The 24052-nt window shown below is 34.7% G+C and overlaps 1 protein-coding gene across 2 annotated transcripts in view; it reads right to left on the reverse strand.

Moving 5' to 3' along the window:
- The window catches only part of LOC311601388 (uncharacterized protein), a gene marked incomplete at its 5' end in the record, with an annotated part of 44494 nt that extends 22307 nt beyond the window's left edge, over window positions 1-22187 (reverse strand). Inside the window, 4 exons of one of the 2 annotated variants that reach the window (XM_084788795.1) lie at window positions 8009-8102; window positions 10605-10796; window positions 20091-20196; window positions 22115-22187. In XM_084788795.1, coding sequence (XP_084644921.1) covers window positions 8009-8102; window positions 10605-10796; window positions 20091-20196; window positions 22115-22187 — 465 coding nt within the window. Of the gene's footprint in view, window positions 1-7978; window positions 8103-10604; window positions 10797-20090; window positions 20197-22114 lie in introns of both variants that reach the window. The other variant, XM_084788794.1, reaches the window with a different exon arrangement.
- Between the last annotated feature and the right edge of the window lie 1865 nt (window positions 22188-24052).

A 24052-nucleotide genomic window follows, 5' to 3' on the forward strand; every position in this document is an offset into this window, starting at 1 on the left:
TACCGAATGAGCTCTCTCACTTTTGCTACAACTACTTCAGAAGAATATTTACACAATTTAAGTTTCAAGTTATTACAAGTACTATCTATACCATTCATTGTCAAATGAAGACAAATTTTCACATAGGCTTTTCCTAAAACCTGAGAGAAGGTTGATATGTAATCACTGCCATCTACTGGTAAATGTAGTGAATTTACGAAGTGTGAGTATTTGTTTAAAATAAAACATTCTTTATGTCTCTTGGAGGCCTGCTCTTTTATGAAGAGGAAGCAGAGGGAGAGGGGATCTTGGGGAGAGAAGAAATGGTGATGTGAGGAGCTGGGAAGAATGGAGGAAAGGAAAACTGTGGTCTGGATGTATTGTATGAGAAAAGAATCTATTGTCAAAATCTTAGAGAAATTCAGAAAGAACATAAAATAGGTTTATAATATAATAAAAGAAAACACACTTCATTATTTTTATTTTTACTTTTGAGACTACAATTTAATTACAGCACTTCTCTTTTCCCTTCCCTCCTTCCAAGCCATCATATATGACCCTCCCAGATCTCTTTAATATTCATGGCCTCTTTTGACTAATTACTATTGCATGCATTTTTATATATACAATATATAATAACAACTAGTGAAATTGCCCAGTTGGCAAATACAACCTGATACCCCAGAAGAGTATCTTGGGATACTACATTTGTTTATCTGCTATAAAGTGTATAGGTAATTTTTAAATTATCTGATTGAGGAGACCTGGATCCTCCTTAATAGTTGTAGTTGTCTAATATAAACACAGTGTACAAGACTAGTCGTACATGGGGTGTCCTGGCTTCTGGTGTTCAAGAAGAGCACTATGAATGTCAAATCATTTCACAAGAGTCTTCCAAACTTCGTGAATCATTGACAGACAAGATCTCTAACACAGTATGAAAAGTAGCTACTCAAATATTAACCATGGAGTTAGTACACCAACACTTAGGTGCCCCTTGGTCTTAGAGGATCTGACTCCAGGATTGACTACTAATTTGCTGTGTAATACTCTGAGATTTCCTTGATTGATATTAGAATTTGATGTCCAAACACTCAGGCACACTACTCAAAGTTTTGGGGGCCAGATACAATGATTAGGTCATTATCACATAGATAAAAAGATAACTTGCCAAGAAGGTTAATTGGTATAAGTCAATAATCACCGAGAAACAGTATTCATATCCAACAAGATTACAACAGCATATTCAAATTAAAGCATATTTGGAGGACTATTTAAAATGTGTTCCTGTCATTGTTGGTGTCCCAAGTTTCCAGCTTTATTAATATATATGATCAAAATGTGGGTCATGATTTCATCGCAGACTATCAGTGAGCAAAGGTAGAAGACAAAAAGGATAATATCTTTTACTAGATTGTCTATATGCTCCTATATATAGTGCCATCAGGTTTTCTCAAAGGCAGCTACCAATTAGCAATTAATTTTAGTCCAGCTTGGGTCATAAAAGGTTCCAAAGCCATTGATCCTTGACAATGTTACCGTCTATTACCAGGTCCACTTTAATTAAGATTTAATGAGAAATGTCTACCATTTTCCTTCCGTGGAGAAATGATACAGAGGATTAATCCTTTGCCCTTACATCTGAGAGAAACTATACTGGATTGAAGTCCAGTTGGTTATGAATCATACTCCATCAACAACTGAAAGATAATTATGTTTCTAGCAGCCAGAATGACATGTTATGAACTAAGTGCCACACAATGAACCACCTTGCCATCAGCAAATTGCAGCAAATTGTGGTTGTTTTTGTTATAGTTTTATGACATTATTGATATATCCAATCAGGGTGGGTGATGAGATTTAGTTTCATATGTTCATGATTATATCAGCGAGATAAGCGAATTTGCTGAGGCAACAAGAAGTCATAAGATACTAATTAAACTCCTATCTTTGTATAGAGATGCAAGCTCTGACAAGTATACTATCATTGTACTTTATCTCACTATATACTTTCTAGAATTAGGCCCACATCTCATGCTTACTCTGGAATAATTTCCAAATGGAAGTTGAAAGTTTTGACAGATAATTTATTATCCCATCCTCTCCATTCCCCCTTTGTCCATGCATTACATTTTAGTACAAAGGGCATATTAGCAACACAATTCTGCTCTCAGAGCTCTTCCGATATTCTGTGTGTACTCATAGCCTCTGGAATGCAAAGATGATGCAACACACTACTTTTCTCCTAGTAGGAAAGTTCTACATACAAGTTTTACTTGCTTACTGTAAATAGTAACAGATGCCATTTGTAGATTGCTAACTATACTCCAGGCCCCATTTCATTATTTCATTTAGCAATCTCATACCCAAAATATATTTTAATATTAATTTAACCCCAAATAGTCTGAAAATAAGAATTCTCAACTATTCAAAAATGGCTAAGTTCTAATCCTCTGTCTCAATAGCCTATAATCTTATACATTACCACATTTTTCCATGAAATACAAATTCTAGGTTTACTTGTAAATCTGCACCCTGACATTAACTACACAAGTCAGTGCTAGGTAGCCTAGAGCAACACCTAGTGGGCACCTCACATCTTTGAAGAGAGAGTAAGAGTGTGTGTGTGTGTGTGTGTGTGTGTGTGTGTGTGTTGTGTTATTAGATGATAGAGAAAAATTTAAAAACACCAAAGTTGAGCTTTAAAGATAAAATTTTAATTTATCCAATGAATTTGTGTGCTACCAAGTAAAGAGGGAATTTTTCTATTATTAACTTATGGCAAAAGAAATGCTTGTTAAATACTATAAGTGGAATGTTGTGAGTTTGGAGGGTCTTTCAGATAGGCCCACTGGAGAGATATCCTGACAGCCTTCCTCAATGATCCCACCCAGTGGGAAGAAGCCATATCAAATCATTGCCCCAATTCTACAATGACAGTTTAGAGTAAAGGGGATGATAAAACAGCAGGAAAGGTAAGAGAAAGCTCCTTGTGATGAAGAAAATATAATTTCTGGTAGGGTAAAAACCTCATATACCAGTTGGGCCAGAAAATCATTCAGTCAAGGGACAAACCCTAGCAAGGTGGGCTTATATAAATTACATACTGTTACTAGAAGCTCAAATGGTCAACATGTGCTGGCTAAATTTAAAGGAAAATGTATAATATGGAGGGAATAGTAAGAAATGTTTTTATTTTTTTATCAAAGGACCCATATTTCCTAAACTTCACACTCTTGGCAATGGGACCTCAGGTAGGGGTAAAAAAATCAGAGGCCATTTAGACCAAGCATGCTCATTGTATACTTTGGATTCAAGAACATTATTTAACATCATTTTGAAAAAAAAAAGTTGCCTTTCTGGGATTGAAGGGAGGAGCTGCTGGTTGATTTAGTGAAAGATTCGTGAAGAATTGTCCTAAGAGATAAACTCAGTGGCAAACTCAGATGTTTACATAGCAACTGGAAAATAACTGGCACTAGTTAGATATGATAAAAGTTCCTGATTGAATCATTTTTTTTCTGGTCAACCTTAGGGTGCTTGCACTCTCATATGTATAACTCCTCCAAGGGTAAAACCACTATTTTTAATATTGAACAGAATCATTGGAAAGAGAACATTTTGTAAACATGAAAATATTTGAATGATTTTGCAGATCACAAATTTCCATTCATTAACCATATTTCAATAACATTATTGAAAATTGGAAGTTAAATAATGCGTTGATACTACTATAAGATGTTCACAACCAAGCTGTAATATTCCTCATGGATTTAATCATATAAGCTTAAAAATGAAATCAATAAGAAAAACATTTATTTTAACTATACCACTAACATGCCTTTAAGAAATGCTCTGTCTTTTGTGATTACAATTCAGAAAGGATGTATGTGAACCCTGATTTGTTCCAAGTCCCATATTTGAACCTCTTTTTACTAGTGTCTTGCTTGCATGTATTAATTAAAACCATGAGTGCATTTTATTGTTAATATCTCTTAGTTTTAACTCCCCGTGGACACAAGTTTTTCTTAATATAATATTTGCTGACCAAATCAACCACAAAAGCTGAAAATATATGATACTATATATGTAGCAATATAAATCATATGGTACATAACCACTCACTTATTAATGAATTAACATAACATTTGTATTCATGAATTTGTTTGGTTTAGTGGTTATAATAGGTAATGCTAACAGAAGTAAACATATGAAGTTATGATTAATTCTCTGCTTGACCTCTAACAGGAGGAAAATTATTTCCTTTTATCTTAAATATTATTTTTTCTTAAACATCTTTTTTTGAGACAGGGTCTCACTTATATAGCCTTGGCTGTCCTGGAACTCTTAGACCAACCTCAAACTCAGAGAGAACTGGGTGCCTCTGCCTCCCAAATGCTGCGACAAAAAGCATGCACCACCAAACCCAACAACGCTTATATTAAATTAATTTTACCTTATAACCGCTTGTTTTTTGCAGGTTTCGCATTTTACAATAGACTTCTAAGTCAATGGTTTTTTTTTTTCAAGAAAAATGTTTTGCCACTCTTAATTTTTTAAATTAAATGTGCTTGTATACTTGTGTGGAGGAGCACATCAAAGGACTATGTGGAGATTAGAAGACCACTTGTTAGAGAGTTGGTCCCTTTGTTTCTCTATAGGATGGTGCAAGTTTCCTTAATCACCTTTCCAGTGTTAGTGCATTTATGTGGAAATTCTCAATTTCTTTCAAGGCACAAATCCCAGCTTTGTACAAAACAGAGAGTTTTAAATAAAAATGGAGATAATCGTAACCCAATTTGGCTAATTGTTGTTTCTGATTTAAATATAAGCTTAAGACTGTAAGCCAAACAGTTTGCCTTTCACCAGAGCAGGAGACTGGTTTTGAAGTTTTAAACAGTTTTACTTAGATTTCTCCAGTTTCACTATTGACCTGAAAACTACAAGGAGTTTTCAATTAATGAGGTTCTTCAGTGTGTCTAGAATGCCATAAACTTGAGGCCAATCAAGCCTACAAAGTGCAACCTTGCCTCAAGAAAGAAAGACTACAAATTTACCATGGCAAAGCAGCTATCTTGCCTTGTTGATTTACATAGTAGATTTTCTTTAGAAATTCATTAATTAGGTAAGTGACAAATGATAAAGTTTTAGTTATTTATATATCAATAAAATAATAACTAACCATTTACAGCGATGTTGCATATTGAAAATGCAGCAGTGATATTTAGTTTACTGAAATTTTCACAGAACTGGTTATGATAGAGGGGCATTACTTAACTATTTGAAATGATATTGACTTCTAAGGAGAGCATTAATCATAATAGTAGTACCATGTATATAAGGAATATTTAATTAATTATATGTTTTCATATATTATTGTCTTGGGATTTTATTGCTATGAGAAGGCACCATGACCATGAGAACTGATATAAAGGAAAACATTTAAGTGGGGCTGGCTTACAGTTTCAGAGGTTTAATCCATTATTGTTGTAATGGGAAACATGGTGGTATGCAGGCAGACAGGGAGCTGGAGAAGGAACTGAGGGGGTCTACGTCCTAATCAGGCAGCAGCAGGAAGAGAGAATGTCATATTTGGCCCCTCTTGAGCATATGAGATGTCAAAGCCCACCCTCAGTGACAAACAGGCCATACCTACTCCAGCCATTCCACACCTCCTAGTAGTGCCACTGCCTACGAGCCCAAAAGAACTATTTTCTTTCAAATCACCACAATTACATGACAATAAGTGATTTCCTTAACTTATTACCTCTTGATTTGAATTTACTAAATTTGTAAACATAACAAAGTTGGCAACTGAATTTAGAAAATCTAACTATCAGTTTATCCCATATAACTTTTTAAGGAGACCACTTATCATCCAGTGTTGATATTTATGCTTTAGTCGTCGAGTTATATCACTATATATTCATTTTCTGAAGTTCTAATATAGAAAATGCAAATGCAAAATAAATACAAAATGCTCCAATATATTTATTGTACACTTTCATTGATGAAAATGATCCAAGTATGTTTATTCTGTGGCAAGTATTCCAGCAAGTAAGCTTATTTAAAAAGGCAAATTAATTTTAATTACTTATGATGAGAACAAAACCCCCAAATAACCAGAAAACACAGTGGTGAATTCCTGTAGGACTAAATTATTCAGCATACATGCTTTGCTGTCAAAGATTCAGAATACAATGGACTTTCTAATTATATGGTAATGCTAGAATTATAACAACTTCGAAAGAGGGTGGAGTTAGGTGAAGATAGAAATAGCAAATATAAAATCTTACCACTACTCTCTTAAATCTAATTAATTAAATTAGGAAAAATATAATGTAGACACTTCAAGGATTTTCTGTTTATACTGAGTTAGCTAGCTGAGTAAAGAAAATATCAATGGAAAGCTATATTTGAATCTGTGGAAACAAGTTGATATTTATAATCTGAGACCTCATTATCAAAGGCAATATTTCAAATGTATAATTAGAGTATAGTGTATCTAGACATCTTTCTAAACAGCTGAAGTCTGTAAAAGTCTTCCAGTTCTTTATTAAGTAGCTAACTGATTAGTCAATTTCTACTTTCTAAAGTCTCCAAACTAGAAAACAATTTTAAAGATAAGATTGTGCTAGGTTGGGAAAGACACAGTGGATCATTTTTGGCTTCCCCAGCCAAGGAAATATTAACAACATTTAAGAATATAAACACTTAGGTAGACATAATAGCAATAGTCTTTATCCACAGAAAGGTTGAGAGGAAGAAATGAAAATAGTATATAACGCATATAACCTACCTGATAAGCATTTTCTCATGAGTTTTAGCCAAACACAGAATGTCCAGATCACTTTATAAAAGATGAGAGTGAAGGAGAGATAATGCAGTCAACTCAGAGATTTGGAAACTAGATAGGTTACAGACATAACTATAGAGGCTAAGAACAAGTGAATTGTTAGAGATGGAAAAGTGTGTCTTGTATGCTAAGTTCTCTAATTCATAGTTTCTTCCTACAAAACAAATGCTCACTTCAGAGAAAAACAGCCTGCCAAAGCCATTTGATAATTTTAGAGAATATCATTTGAAACATATGAACAATACCTACATTAGGATATTCATCCAGAGTAGTTTAATCTTCCTTTTTGAAAGATGTTTGGAACAGATCTTTAATGCTGTTATTTTAAAGTTCAAATATTTAATTTGTTTGATTTTTAAGTAGAAAATAACTCAGCAAAAATCCTTCATTCAACAAACGCTTAGGTTAAATGTTTTAGTGTCCCATTGTTTAAGTGGCTTTGATATTAAGACAGTACTGAGCTTGAGGTTATTTAATCTCAACACAGTTTGTAATTCTATAATAAAAAGAAGATTACTTCATGGCACTTGTGATTTGCTTGGACAACACTATTTCTGACACCTCTTATACTTGTGATCTAATGTGACAGCAAGATTTCTTTTACTTTTTTTATTCAGAGTAGTCCCTAAAACACACTGAGTCTCCAAGATCTCCAAATGACTTCTTCTAAATGGCCTGGGCAATTGGAAATATTACTGGATATTAGATTTTAATATCTAGACCAAAGTCTTGGCCTTTTACTCATAATGTTTTTGCCTTCTTCTGGCAAACCATCTCTCTCTCTCTCTCTCTCTCTCTCTCTCTCTCTCTCTCTCTCTCTCTCTCTCTCTCTCTCACACACACACACACACTATATATTTTAGCTTTCTCCAAGCCTGTTTGTGATATATATTTTAACTTGATTTTACTTGGAAGGAAATGATAGAAGAGGTTAAAACAACAACAACAACAACAACAACAACCATTTCCAGGGTCAATGCTGAAGTCCTAGCCTGTACTCTATCGATATTTGAAATATTGCCTGGCACTAACCTTCCCATATTTGTGTAATTTTATCTTATGATAAAACTTACTTTTAACACTGGAAAGCTCTGGACTCATTCTCTATGGCATTCCTGACTTTGATGCCTTCTGTAAACTTAGTTTATTTGACAAATGAGTTTCAGTGTTTACCTCTCCTTGATTAGGTTGAGGAAGATTCCTATCAGTACCAAAACGATATGCAGAGTTATGCTGAGGTCGCAGTGCTGACATACTCCTCTCTTCTCTGGCATATAAAAAAATAAAAAACACAACTCAGATAGGATAAAGCATTTGCATAATTGGTTGTAGAACAATGACTTAATAGTTGTTTTTGAAAGTACATAATGAATGCTTCCATTTTAAGACTATACTCAAGAAAAAGAATTGATAAAAATTGCAATCTGTCAAGTCTATTTCATGATCTAGGTACTTTACTTCATCTGATTTTATACATTTTGTTAGAAAAACTTTCAGACTATGGTAAAGTCAGAAGGAATTTCAGCATATATCCATATGTCTCCCCTATTGATTTGACCATTACTATATTATTGTACATATACATATTTATATATCCATTTCTTATCATTAATCCATTTTTTTAAATATGAAATTGAAAATAAGTTTTAGAAAGCAGGATATTACATGAAGAATTGCATCCTCCTTTCAATATTACAGAAAGCTTACTAGTTGGGTGTTTTAAATTCAATTTCGTAAGAAACCTAAGGCCCAACAATAGAAGGAAAACTCTCCTGGGCTACCTACTTAGTGATTTGTGGCAAAGAGGTGTGAACCCTACTCAGGTTTAAGAATCTTTACATTTTTCACTAAGCTAAGGAATCTCACAGAGTAAATTCAGAGTTATCTCATCAATTCACAATTCAGATAATAAAAGAGCTATAAAAAGGAACTCAAACTTAAAATCATGTTAAGTAAAGCAAATAAAGTAGCTTAAATATTTATATAGACTACTACTATCTTGCTAAGATTTCGGTTTTGTCTATCTTGCTAAATACTATTAATCATTTCATTTAACTCGCAGAAAAATGAAGAATATATAGTGAACTTTGGTTTACTCAAGGTCACAGCATCAGCAAAAGAAAGAGAATTGGGATGTATGTACATTGATTAAGCAATAGGGGCTCGGAGTCAGGTGCTCAGTGGATAAAAGCAATTGCTGCTCTTCAAATGGGCCCAAATCCAGTTCCCAGCAACCATGTTGGACAGTTCACTATTGTTTATAACTTTAGCTCCAGGATGTCTGATGCCCTCTTCTATCTTCTATGGGCATTTGCCTTCACATTGCATATGCAGACACACATACACATAAAAATGATAAATCAAACAATGAACCTTGGGATAGGAACATTACAGAGAGTATTTTTAAAGTGATTTGCATAAGTGTTACTTGTAATTATAATTATTCCTTGCTGTCTCAAGGGGTTTACAGCTTATACCAACTGATAATATGAAATTCTTCACATTATTTCATTTTACAAAATTAATGTTAAAATTTATTATACGTACCACTTATATAAACATATGAATACACATATGTATATATGTATACCATATAGAGTTTAAAGAATATGGAATAATGGCACAAAGATTGGAACTTTAAAACGACAAAATGATTGGTGAGTTTAATCTTACTCTTTCTACAGAAAAATATCTATGGCAGTCCAAGTTGTTGATTTTGTTGAAAGTTGAAACCCAGATGTTATCAATATGAGTCAAACAGTACCTGACACTCCCCATTTATGACTAATATTTCAAAGTATCCTCACAGTGCTTGGAAGAAAAGTAACATTATTTTTTCATAGAGGCATGATAGTGAAGTAAATGATAATTGTAACTAACTGATAGAAACTTGAGGAGATTATACATTGCCATTTAACCCTTATGTTTCTAAAGTTCAGAAGCATTGAAAACTATAAGAGATAGAGTTTGTTTTATGTAAAGAAATAAGGGTGATGCAGCAAGGTATACTACCAGCTTTAACACTGTTTTAGCTCATCGGGTGCCCTTAGCATAGCATGGAATTTATGCCTAGTAACCAGATGGCACCACAACCTTGGCCAAGTTATTTGATCTTTTTATGCCTCCGTGGTCTCATCAGTATTTTATAGGGCTGCTGAGAGGATTACGTGAATTAATAGGCATGAAACATTTGTAACTCATCCTGCCATGCATAATAAATAGCCAATACCTGATTGCTGCTTTTAGTATCATCCTCACATTTCTGAAGTGAGTAGGCCTGATCATAAACATTTCTGTTTTGTAGCTGCAGAAACTAAAGCCCAACGGGGTGAAATTAGTTAAGAAGACAGAGTCCCATTGCAGCCAAGATTCATCTGTTGGTGTCTCAGATAGTGCTGCTGGTATAAGAGAGTTTGATGGACTGGCTCTGCAGGCTCTGGTCCACTGTCCCCACACTACCAGGGCAGAATATGTGGTGTATGCCAACACTTGACTTGGTGGAAAGAAATTATTGAAATGGGACAAGTTCCTGGTTGCATTTTTTAAGCTGGAAAAATCCCTTTTTAAATTTTTCCCTACAGAAATCCTAAACCAAATATGTGTACTTTAGCAATGTTAATTTGACTGACTTTGAATTACAGTGTTGATGGGTAGAGAAAAAAAAACACGTACATTTACATGCATGATAAGTGGCATTCATTATTTCTTGATTCACTTGTTGGTCACATGAGAGATGCTTTACTTTTCTCTGAGGTACTTAGAAATTTACCTGTGATGGTCTCCATTCTTCTTTGACTTCCCTTTACAGTAGTGGGCAATCTGGATCACCACACCCACTATTATAGCCAGTGCTATTCCAGGCAATGTTGCTACTAAAATCAGGTCCAGAGTGTTCCAGAGCTGTTCACATTTGCCCCCCATGTACCAGTAGTCTCCCCACTGGCCTCTGAAATTTGAACATCTAGGGAAAGATAAAATAAATATCTCACACAATAAGGGAACACAAGTCATCTCATATGAGAGAATCAAACATTTCATTGTTATTCAACCGTGAGATTTATCCTTAAGTTCCTTCTTCAGAGATCTACATCATCCAATTTTCCACTTGAGCAATTGCTCCAAATCTACAAGTTTGAACACATTGAGTGATTATACCAAAGCTGCAGGATTTCAGGATTTCCTAACCACCAGCTAATGAAGATGTGGCAATTAGTACATTGGAACAGAGAAAGAATGAAATCTGTCTTAATGCTTTCAAAACTACCCACATTTTGCTCACTGCTCCTACGTGTGTTCTACTTTGACTACTCTAGTTCTCTGGCTTCTATAAAACAACAGTTCTGCTCAGTTTAAGCCATCAGTTCTGGACACACATCACTAACTTCTACAGGAAAGAATACACGTTAACAGATTGATTCTACCTCACCACAAGGAATACAAGAAGAAACATGAGAAGAGTTTTGACTGCCAAAAGAATGCCTGCCCCCATCTTTCCCATGACTCCAAAATTTCCTTTTTATTTTTTTCAGAAAAAAGTGACTCATTTATGAGCTACATGTGTTTTTATAGGAGTTGGGATGCAGCCAAATAATGTGAATATGGTTCCTCTGGTACATAGACTAAAAGCTGGCATGGCATACTCCCACATAAAAATGTCTATGGGTTTATGAAGAGAGGAGAATGGGATTTTCCATGCCTCCCTGGGAGAGACTGTAAGTGAAGTTTGCTGAAGTAGTGTCTTTAGGGATTTCTTCACTGTCTCCTGAACGACTGATATGAGATTATCTAGTTGTACAATAAAAGCAGTTAGTAAGGTAAGCTACTTGTTGCCTTTTCCAACACAAAAATATTACAAAATATTACTGGTATTCTTGACATGAAGGAGTTGATTTGGATAGTTATAATCTTTTATAGCACTGATTGTGATTCTTTAAGAAATGTATCTGCCAGTTTCAAATTAATAGTCATCTACTTATAGGATGTGCCTTTAAATATACAACATATTTTCACCCATGTAAGAAGGTCAAAGAACAGTTTTCATATATCTTATCTATCTACATGTGTTTATTTCTGGAAAAAGACTTTGGTGAGAATATATTTCTTCTTTAGCATAGCAGTAAATCACAAATGAATTATTTTTACAATAATATTTCACTCATTCAACACATATTGATTATGTGCTAAAAACAGTTCCAGATATTTGAAGTATACTATTGAATAAAACAAAATGATTCATATGCTCAAACAACTTACAATAAAGAGAGGTTTTTTTAAAAAGTAAGCAAGTTAGTAACTTATCTACCACGCTTAAGTTTGAGAAGTGCCCGGGGTTAAGTAAAGTAGGATGGGTTAAGGGGTATTGATACAATTAATATGTTCTCCAATTAACACTGACATCTCTTACAGCTTCTGTAGAATGAAATTAAACATGTTCATTACATTGACAAGTTGTTGGTCAAAATATAGAATTGTAATTAAATACAAAATATTGATTATACAGCATGATGAATGTATTTAATTATGATATATTATCATCTTAAAATACTAAGAGAGTGAATATTACACTGTCACTAAAAGAGTGAGGTCATGCATTTCATAATAAGCTAGAGTTAAGCATATTGTAATGGATATATATTTGAAAATACCACATTTTTACATGATAAATACAGATTAATGTGTTAAATTGGTTAACTAATGAGTATTTATATGAAGATTTTATTTCATAATGCCAATAAGAAACAATTATATACTACTCAATACTACTGTGAGAATTAAATGTAAAGATATATTTCAATTTTAGAATAATAACTGTCTCAGACACTTCCAAAATAACATTTCATTTCATATCCCTAGCCTCATGATACTAAAAGTAATCTAAGTTCTCATTTCACTTAACTTATCAATAGCATTTAACACAGATGATTACTCTTCCTCCGCTGAATTTTCACTTGGCTTCCAGAACATTCTTTTATTTTTATAGCTCATCAATTACCTTTAAATTATCTTTCTTGTTTCTTGTTTTCTTCCTACCTCCTTAAAATTTGTTATGTTTTATGGACTGCTATCAATATTTCTAGACTTATATGTTTATCTTGGGGTACTTGTAGAAACTGGGAATCTAAAAAAAAAGACCATGGAGCAGAGATAGAAAGATCTTAGGAGAATGGAATAAAAAAACACAGATTATGTGAAATAGAGAATAAGGGGAATGTATGTTTATGTGGAGATGGCAATGGGAGAGTAGGTCAGAAGAGAAGGTGGTAGAAAGGATAACTAATACTAAGAATGTTTGAAGAGCGAGGTATGGTGGTACATGCCTTTAATTCAGCACTTGAGACAGGGGCAGCCAGGCTGCTCTCTGTGAATTTCAGGCCAACTTGGTGTATACAGTGAGTCTGAGAGCAATCAGATACATAGTGAGATGATGACTTAAAAAATAGAATGTTTGAAAAAGTTATATAAAACCTATTATATACTACTACTACTATTACTATTACTACTACTACTACTACTACTACTACTACTACTACTACTACTACTACTACACACACACACACACACACACACGCATGCACACACGTGCACACACACACATGCATGAGAGAGAGAGAGAGAGAGAGAGAGAGAGAGAGAGGAATTTATATAAAAGTTTAATTGGAATTTCCCTTACACAGATAATTATTCTTTTTCTAGAAGCCAAAGATTGCCAAATTTGAAGCCCAGTGCCAAGTGTGGGATACCTCCTGTCAGTTTGTTGCTCAGAGGTAAACCAGAAATCTTCATGACAGTACAGGCTATCAATATTGCTCTTTGTTGCCAACCAGAACCTGGTGGTAAGATTTTATTATTAAATAAACATTCATCACAGGGCATAGAAAAATCAAATTGATGCTGATTTGGAAGCTTTTTCCTGGCTGCATAGGTTTCATAGTACCAGAAGGCACTGTGTAAGCTGCTGTTGGAGAAAAAGTCATCAACAGTTTTACCTAGTTGTGAACTATAATAACAGCTGTGGCAAAATATGCCAATGGGTACAATAGTAGCACAGATGTTATGAAGACAATGCACCACTTTTGATTGTATTTAAGTCCCACCCCACAACTGAAGACAAATGCCTTATATATAAATCTGGCCAAGAATCTGTGGTTCGGGAGCTCACAAGTCCGGAGTGAATACACTATTATTAATTTGCTAAATGGACACAGGATCAAACTGCCTTGTAAAGTAGTATCTTTCTACCCACAGATTAGTGTACCTCTCACTTACCAAACATATAACTGACAGTGGGTTACTAATCAACAGTAGACAAACAACTAAAAAAAACAATAATCAAGAAAAGAAATAATTTAAAATGAGGTACAGAACTATGGAGTTCTCAAAATATGAAACACATTTGGCTTAGAAACATTTGAAGAAATATTCAGCATCTATAGCTATCTAGGAAATGCAAATTAAAACTACTTTGAGATTTCATCTTACCCCTGCTACAACATACAAGAACAATACAACAAATGATAGTATATGCTACCAAGGATGTAGGGGAAAGGAGACATTTACTCTTTGCTAGTGGGAACATAAACTTTTACAACCACTTTGCAAATCAATGTAGCGGTTCCTCAGGAGGATAGAATTCAATTTTTCCCAAGGTCCACTCATGTGCACATATTCAAAGGACTTCTTTGAGGGAAAGAAAGAAAAACGAAAATGGATGGTGGCCCTTTCTTATGTTCAGAAGAGAAGAACAAGGAGGAACCTGAGACACACACACACACACACACACACACACACACACACGAGCTTTGCTCTTTTACCTGACAATTAATCCAAGACAAAGAAAAAGCAGAACACATGAAGTATAGGGAAAGGCCTTCATGCTCAAAAACTACAACTGGCCAAGTTTATGCTCTCCAGAAATGTTAGATACTACAAAGGCTTAAACATTTAGCTCATGACAATCTGACTGTCTGGATGATGTCCCTCTGGGACAGGGGAGAAAATGGCACTTCTTTATGAAGAAATGAAGCTGAGAAAATAGTAATATTATTGTTCATTCATTCCTAGGCATCGTGTTAATAATAGCTGTCAAATGCAGGGAAAATCTGCCCTTACTTAATGATTCACCTTGGGCAGGAGAGGCATGACTAACTGAGCAGGATCTTCCACAAGGACAATACCTATGGGAAAACATAGAGGAAGAAAGGGTATTCTGCAAGAATTGAGTGGCAATTTGTACTCAAGTTTTTCAAGGACACGATAAAGCCATTTTATAGCCGCAATGAAAAATGGCTGTTACAAAATGCTCCTTGATAATGTGTAATCTGTTTTTCCCTCTCTCTTTATCCTAATAGTCAGCTAGAATGTTTATTGTGTGGGCGAGGCTACTGTTGGCCTGGGAAAGATCACATGTAGCCAGAACAGGGTGTAGCTTGTCACAAGACTTGATAGGAAAAAGAAGGAAATAAAAATGAAGGGTCAGGGTGGGGTGGGGGAGAAATAACGAGCAGTTAATATAAAACATCAGATTGTTATGATTTACTTTCTTCTGACAGCCTCAAGTACAATCTTGGTAGTTTTATGGAAAGGACTTAGGTCCAAATAACAGTTTCAAGAATTTGCTCCCGACAGAGATGCTCAGCCTGGATTTTCTTGACATGACATGATTAAGAGTGAAGTTAAGTTGCTTAAGGGCAATCAGAGGCTTTGCACAATTGTGGTTAAACCCTTTCAGTCTTTGAGAACTAGGGTAAAAAATTTGCAGGAGAATTTAGATTGCAAGGATTAGGTAGCAAGTTCTGGAACTGAGAGGGAAAGCAAAGCAGCTCCTGCTACCTGACAGCAGAAGCTTTCAGGTGGACAGCTCAGAATGGAGAGGCCCCTAAATTCAGTATTGTGGACTGTGGGACTGGGGCACCAATTATTAATTTCTCATAGCATCTTCCATAGTTCTGAATTCCCAGTGAAAAAGATGACTGTAACTTTGAGACTAATTGTTGACCACTGGGAATTAAGTACTTTTTATTTCTATTACAGTGTCTAATATTTCTCAGGTGTATATAAGCTATCCTTTTAGGCATGTTTATATTGTTTGTTATTAATTCATAAGATTATCCCCTTACTTACACATAAACTAATGGGCTGTCTGCTTCAAGATTCAAAGTCTTGGGCTATCTACACAATTCTTAGGTGTGTTGGCTTCATCAGATATAGCCAGCTTAATTTCAGACAGCAAGCAATGTTACCCACAAACCTTACAATTACCAGGATGCCATGAGTTTTACAGGCTTTTGTATGGCTCCTAGGCTATATAAGGGCTTCAAAAGTTTCTTACCTAGCTCACTACCCAATACCAGGCTTTTCAAGTATGCCATTGCAGCTAGAGATCATCTGTATGGCATGAATTAGGCTTTTTAGTAAGAGCAAGAACAATAGGTACACCTGGCTTTTTAATAACAGCTGGGAAAATGAACTGAGGGTAGATGTACCATTTTAGAACTGGATTCTCTAACAGTGTTACAGTGCCTATTACAGATAGAACCATTGTGTCTCTGTAACCCATAGAGTGAACAATCCTACTTATAAAAGGGCTGGGTAAATGCTTTATTTTATCAGCTCCTATATGCTATAAGGAAGAGCACTAAATAAGTTGCATTCATGTCCATAACAGGCCTTTTGTGTCCTACTCAGTAGTTATTGACTCCCAGGATGTTCCTGTGAAACTGTCTCACCGCCCCCCTCCTCCCATGATTACCCTAGTATCTATGGCCTGAAAAGTTTAAGAGTGGTTGACCCTTAAACTGGGAAGAGTTTGAGATACAGAAGGTTGAATGATGGGAAGCCAAACATCTGGAATGACACTGTAGTACAATTCACTACTATGTCACTCATTTTAAAAGGAAAATAAAAAAGCAAAATATCTAATGGCCAGAGTTGTATGACAAGGGTAGTACTGATACTAGCACTATAAGAGCCTGGGCCTGGGGCACCATTTATTTGTAACAGTAGTTGAGCAATATAGTGAGGTATCACAGTCTAGATGACACAATGGCAGACGAAACATTTAAGTACTACACTTTCAGGTTCAAAAGTCTTTATAACAGAAATGTGGCCTACTGGTTAACAATGGTATGAATATTCATTATGCAGGTCATGGTGACCAATATTGTGCCATGGCACTTTTATCTACTATATATCTCTCAAGAAGCAGAGCTAGAATAAAGAAAAATACAAGGCTTATTAAACCAAAACATATGGGGCTGGAAATATACCACAGCAGTTAAGAATACTTACTTTTCTTGAAGAAGACTGGGGTTCAGTTCTGAGCACCCACATAGCTACTCACAACCCTTTGTCACTCCCTTTATAAGGAATCAAACTTCCTCTTTTGGCTTCTGTAGATACTACAGACATGTTGGATTAAGCCTTTATAAAAACAGACTTTGAGAGATGGCTGAACAGTTAAGAAACTAGCTGCTCTTCCGGAGGACACAGGTTCAATTTCCAGCACCCACAAGGTGGCTCACAACTGTCTGTAACTCCATTTCTAGGGGATCTAACACACTCACACAGACATACAAGCAGGTAAAGTACCAATGCATATAAAATAAAAACAAATCATTACATCATATATAACTTCCTGATTGGCCAAATTCATCTTGTTCATTGGGACTGAATTCCTTGAAGAACTACTAATGAATTTAATTTTTCATGTAGCCACTATGTCTGTCCCTTATGGGTTTTGACTTTTGAAACAAAGAACTGTATCCAAACTATTTATTTAAATGTTATACATCAGAATTGACAAATAGACACATGTTTTTGCTCTAAACACACAAAGCATTATATTCAAGAGAAAAAAATAGTTCAATGGGACAATGTATGACTCCTCATTGACTGGATCAGCTAATTTTTGCCACAGTGTGAGAAATCTTTGATTTGACTTAAGGCCCACTCTACAAGAAGGAACATTTCTCAAAACTGCTTAGGTAACCAGTAACTAGAGACTAAATAGCCCTGAGACCTAGGATAAAACCAAACACTACTGGTCATTTTGAAAGCATCAATAAAATGACTCCTATTTCTGCTATAATCATAGGCCAGTGCTTTATCTTGTCTTTATCAGAGGGGATCTTCATAAAGCAGTTGGGAACAAATACAGAAAACCATATCCAGAAATTATGGAGAGAGAGAGAGAGAGAGAGAGAGAGAGAGAGAGAGAGAGAGAGAGAGAGAGAGAGAGAGAGTGGAATTCATAGCTCTAAATGGCATGTCTACAAGGAATTCCAAGGAAGAAAAAAAATGAAAAGAGTTTAAGAGCCACAGGGCTTGGAGAACACCACGAGAACAAGGCCCTCTGAGTTTACTAAACAAGGCAAATATGAGCTCACAGAGACTGAAGTAGCAAACAAAGAGCCTACATGGGTCTGCATAAGGTCCTCTGCATATATATTATAGCTTTTAGATTAGCATTTTTATGGGACTCCTGTGTGTGAGCACAAGTGGGTCTCTGACTCTTGTGCCTGTTGAGATTCTTCCTCATTTTGGATTGCCATGTCCAACTTCGATATCATAGTTTTTGCTTCCTCTTATTACATTTTATTTTGTCATGTTTTGTTGTTTTCTCTTAGAAGCCTGTTATTTTTGAATGAGAGATGGAAAGAGAGAGAATCTTGAGAAGTGGGAAGGAGCTAAGGGGAGTAGATGAAGGAAAAGTTATAACCAAGATATAATGTATGAGAAAAGAATCTATACTCAATAAAATGAAAAAAGTAAAATTTTTTACTTTGATGTTGTTTTTGAGATATGCCTCTTGTTATTTTGTGACAAGAGTGATCTGGAGTTCATGGGTGTAAGTGAACTCCCTGCCTCCATCTCCAGAATAGTTGAGAATACATGCACATGCCATCAGGGACAGCTTTAATGGCTTACTGCTTAAAATCACTCTTCATTGTTTTTAGTATGATTCCAGTACTTGTAGTATTAAGAAAGCACTTGAATTCAGTAATTGATTCATTAAATAAACCCTTATAAAGTGGAAAGACAGAACAGTGCATATATAGAGATGAAAGTACAGTCATTCAGAATGTCTAGAACAATGTCTAGAGTGGTTTTCCAATGTTAAAATTTTTGCACAGCTCAGAGCCCTTGCCTGTACATGGTTATATTATTACTAAATTTCATTATTTAGTCCTGTCTATATTTTCTTTCAGTTAATGAGGTAAGCTTACTTATTTATATATTATCTTTTCCTCCAATTACTCTCATTTTTTAAATATAGTTTATTAATTTATTCATATTACATCTCAATTGTTATCCCCTCCCTTGTATCCTCCCATTCCTCCCTCCCTCCCATTTTCCCCTTAGTCCCCTCCTCTATGTCTGTGACTGATGGGGACCTCTTCCCCCTGTATATGTTCATAGGATATCAAGTCTCTTCTTGGTAGCCTGCTATCCTTCCTCTGAGGGCCACACCAACAGCCCAGGCCTTAAGGTCAACAATTAATAAATGGGACCTCATGAGGCTGAGAAGCTTCTGTAAGGCAGGAGAGACTGTCAACAGAACGAAATGACAGCCTACAGAATGGGAAAAGATCTTCACCAACCCTATATCTGACAAAGGTCTAATATTCAAAATATATAAAGGACTCAAGAAATTAAACACCACCAAACCAAATAACCCAATTGAGAAATGTGGCTCAGAACTAAACAGAGAATTCTCAACAGAGTAATATCAAATGACTGGGAAATACTCTTATTTTTAAAGTTAGAAAAAATGAAAAATATACTTGAATTTTAAAATAAAATGTATAAATCAACATACTTTTATGTTTTAATAACTGGAAAAAGAAAGGCTGTCACATGCCATAGTATGTCTAAAGCATATTTTAATTTACAAGCAAAAGATTGTTATTCATTATTGGATGAAATTAAATGATACACACCTAATTTTCCATGTTTGTTAGAGGAATAAAACAGTTTAATAATGAGTAGATATACTAGCTGCAAAAAGTCTGTCTGAAGAAAGAAAATCTAATGCTATTATTCTCATGAAGTCAGAAAATAATCTCAGTGGTAATTTTTTAAATTTCAGTATAATTTTTATAATACTTTAGGAAGACCACAACCATTGTCTTATGTGCATATGAATTGTTTCTGATTAATTATTTTAAAATGTTACATCATTGTATATACAAAACAAGTAAAAACAGATGAAATTACTTACAATATACCATTCTTATATAGCATAAATCCTACTTACTTGCAGAAAGGCTTTTCATCTTTGCATGCACAAACAATATTCTGTGGGCAGAAATCTGTTGTGTTTCCTAGACAATCATCAAAGTCTTTCACAGATGTACAGTTGGCTGTAAACAGTAAAATTCAAAAACCATCTGAACAACAGAAAAAAATGTTTCAAATGTACACACTACACATATGCAAAGTGCTGAATGTTAAGAAAACTGTTTATATGGAAGGAAGTAGGAAGACACAGACATGGGAGGGGATGAAATTATGTTTTCATTAAAGAAAAAATTTGAATGAAAGAAGTTTGTGCTATTTTAAGATTTTTTAAACATCATATTGATAAAAATTAGGCCTCAAAATTCAAGATGAATACCCAAACATCTTCTTTTACACTATTTTATACTGTTTATTTTGAAAATATGGCTTTATGAAGCCAATCCATAGCATTATGGACAAAAACATCATATCCAAAGGTAGAGGAAGTATGCAACCAATATGCTTAACCTCAATTTCTTTCTATTATCCTGGAACAACAACTGTGTCCCCTTCCATGCAAAATGTCACTAATTTACAAAGGCAGGTTGAATAATCCTTTGGATGTATCTATTTTTGCTTGCTCTTCTGTTGGGTTGCATTGTCCATCCTCGGCATGAGGAAATTTGGCTTATCTAATTGTATCTTGTTTTGTCCTGTTTGGTTATTGTCTCTTGGAGGCCTGCTCTTTTTTTTTTTAAAGGAAATGGATGGGAAGAGGATTTGGGGAGAGAGAAGCTTTGGGAAGCTGGGAGGAGTGACGGGAGGGAAAACTGTCATTGGGATATATTGTATGAAGGAAGAATCTAGTTTCAACAACAAAATATGATAATGACTACTACTACTAATAATAATGATAATAATAATAATAATTCCACAATTAGTAAACCACAGACAGTAACAGACATTTCAGCTCCAACACATAAACTTTTTCTCAAGGCCTCCATAGATATTCATTCTGCTAACGTTTTGGTTGCAGTAACATCATAATGAGAACTGAGAAAAAGGCTAGAGTCTAAAAACAAGTGAACACTTTTTACAAATCATAGGACCCATAAAGCATGAAAACTTAGTTCCAAAAAAATGGTGACTTGTTTTGATCTTTCATCAGCAAAGACACAAAACCAGAAAGTTTATAGAATGAGGTTTAAGAATTGTCTGAATCCTGGTATTTGTTTGGCACAGAAGACGGTGCATCATGCAGATCAGACTTGTAGCATCCAAAAGGAAACTAATCACTTTTTGCAAAGTCTATTTTTTCCTGATTTTACTATTTCAATATATTACTAAAAGGAACAAAAGGTAAACATCACAAAACACAATGGAATTTGTAAGCAAAACAAAAAATACAGTGTAAGATTTTGAATGTTTGATTCTCAGTTTTTAGTATGAAAGCAACTTCAGCTGGCCAAAATGTTCACTCCCTCTAACTGCACACTACTGAAATTTCCACCACAATTATTGGGCCAAATATTGCTGCTTAGGGAAAATTTCATCCACAAATGATTTTACCAGACAATATAAAAATAAATATAGTTCTTGGCTGGGCAACAATTTAAGCTTTATTTTATAGACAGTTATGATTACACCCTCTAGTTCTTTCATCACTACTTTAAAGAAATCCATGTGATTTGATTATATCAGATAAGTACATAACTGAATATATTGCAGGTTGAAATTTTTCTTTAAAAAACTCCAACTTTTACCCATTAGGTTCCTTAAAACCAATTACCAGCACCCCTGAAAATAAGATCTTTTTTTATTTTCCCACAGAATTTTTCAATTTTATGTTTACCTAAGAGGTCAGAAACCAACATGTTAGCTTTAGAGAAAAAAAAAATCCCTTCAGAAAGTGAACACCTCAAATAAAGGAGATACTTTGAGAAAGTATAAATTTTCAGTGACAGAGCTTTTGCTTAGAACGCTGGTAAACTGGACACTGAAGCCTAATTAATTCACTATATCATCAAAGTGTAGCAATAAAGCAAGCAAATTTTTTCTTACGTTGTGAGCAGTTTGTCATCAAAAAACAGCAGGTGAGCAGAATTTGAGTCAGCATAAATGTGTAATCCGCCATTCTGAGAGTACAGCAGAAACCTTAGCAGTCTTAACTGAACTTAGGTCTCCAGCAGTTATGCCATCCTGCTGGTGAACAGAGATTGTGGGTGGCTTATATAGGAGATACGAGAAGATGGATTTTGAACTTTTTCCTTCAGCCTGTGTAAATTGCTAATTAACTTTTCATTGTAGACTTACTGGTTGCCTGTACCCACAGTTCCTGCTCCAAAGCACACAAGTGATTTGTCTATGAATTGTATACTGCTTGTATTTATTCTCAACTTTGTGCTATTTCATAAAACTATTTGTTACTATTTATACTGAGTTTCATTATGTCATACTATTGCCAAAGAATAATCTTTACTTGGAACATATTTCTATCATAATACAGTTTCAACACTGCTTAGAATCAGAGATCTCTGAATTCATGGTCACTGGGATTGCTAAGCAAGTATCAGAAGACACTTTTGTGTAGCATTGCCAATAAGAAAATGAGAAGTTACAAAATGGAAAAAGGCAGAAACAGATAAGGAGAGCTGCTAGGAAGAGAAAATTAAGAGATAGAGAAAGAAATATTAGTCAGGCAGCAAATACAAATGTAATTTAGTTGGGAACATTCACTTTAACAGGCAATGTTTAGAAAAAGAAATATAGCGTTCGACCTGGAAAAATTGGGGCTTATTTTATAGACATATATGATTACATTGTTTATTTCTTGAACTATGACTTCATAGAGATATATGTGATTTTACTGTATCAAGTAAGTATATAATTGACAGTATTACTTCCTTAGACTTGGACACTACCATAGTATTATTTCTTTTCTCACTAAAACCTCTCTCTCTCTCTCTCTCTCTCTCTCTCTCTCTCTCTCTCTCTCTTTCTCTCTCTCTCTCTCTCTCTCTGTCTCTCTCTCTCACACACACACACACACACACACACACACACACACACACACACATGATAACACACAGACACACACACACATACACCTTTAGGCTCACATTGTCAGGACACAGCTTGCACTATGGTATGTATATCTGCTATATATCTTCTATTTAGGTCATCTTGAAACTGTAGTTCACCTTGTATGATCCTTTTTTATCTCAAAAGGATCCGTTATTTCTCCCACTTACTGGCAAGTATATTTTATGTATTATTTCCTGTCCGAATTTATCCATTATTTTATTGTATATTCCACCTCTGCTTTCTGGCTAATAATAAGATGACAATACTATTATCTCCAGGTTGAAACATCTTGTTACCATTAGTAAAAACATTTACCCCGATTTGGTGCATGCTGATTCAATATAATTTATTTATTCTCAATAGTATATTTAATATTTTAAGAGTAAGCTGTTTGTTTTTTAACACCATGGCAGTTAAGTGTGTAGTTTATGGTATTAGTATGTTATTATAAAAATATACTTATTTTGAGAATAAGCAATGTTAATTGTTTGGTTTTATTATGGTTAAAGCCAAGTTCTTGTATACATAAAATAAAATAGATAAATGTTATAAATCACAGAATTTGATTCTCACCCTATTATTTTAGTTATCTTACAATACTCACTGTATTTTTTAGTCAAAGACTCACTATATGGTCCAGGTTGGCCTTACACTCAGTGTTGATCCACTCAACATAGCTCAATAAGTGTTGGGATGTGCCACCATGATGAATATCAGTTCTTCTTGACTCAGAGCTTATAAAGTAATGTTGTCATTTAAGAATTTTGTGTATGTAGTCTAGTGACAGGTAACTAAAGCCTTCTACAAACAGTCATCTTACAGCTCCATCAGAAATAGCTTTTTTCCTATTAAATTAAAATCCACTTTCCTGAACCTTCCAGTGAGTATGGAACAAATTTATTATGATCCATTTAG

Source organism: Acomys minous (assembly GCF_964271855.1).
Source record: "Acomys minous genome assembly, chromosome: 7".
Taxonomy (NCBI): Eukaryota; Metazoa; Chordata; class Mammalia; order Rodentia; family Muridae; genus Acomys; species Acomys minous.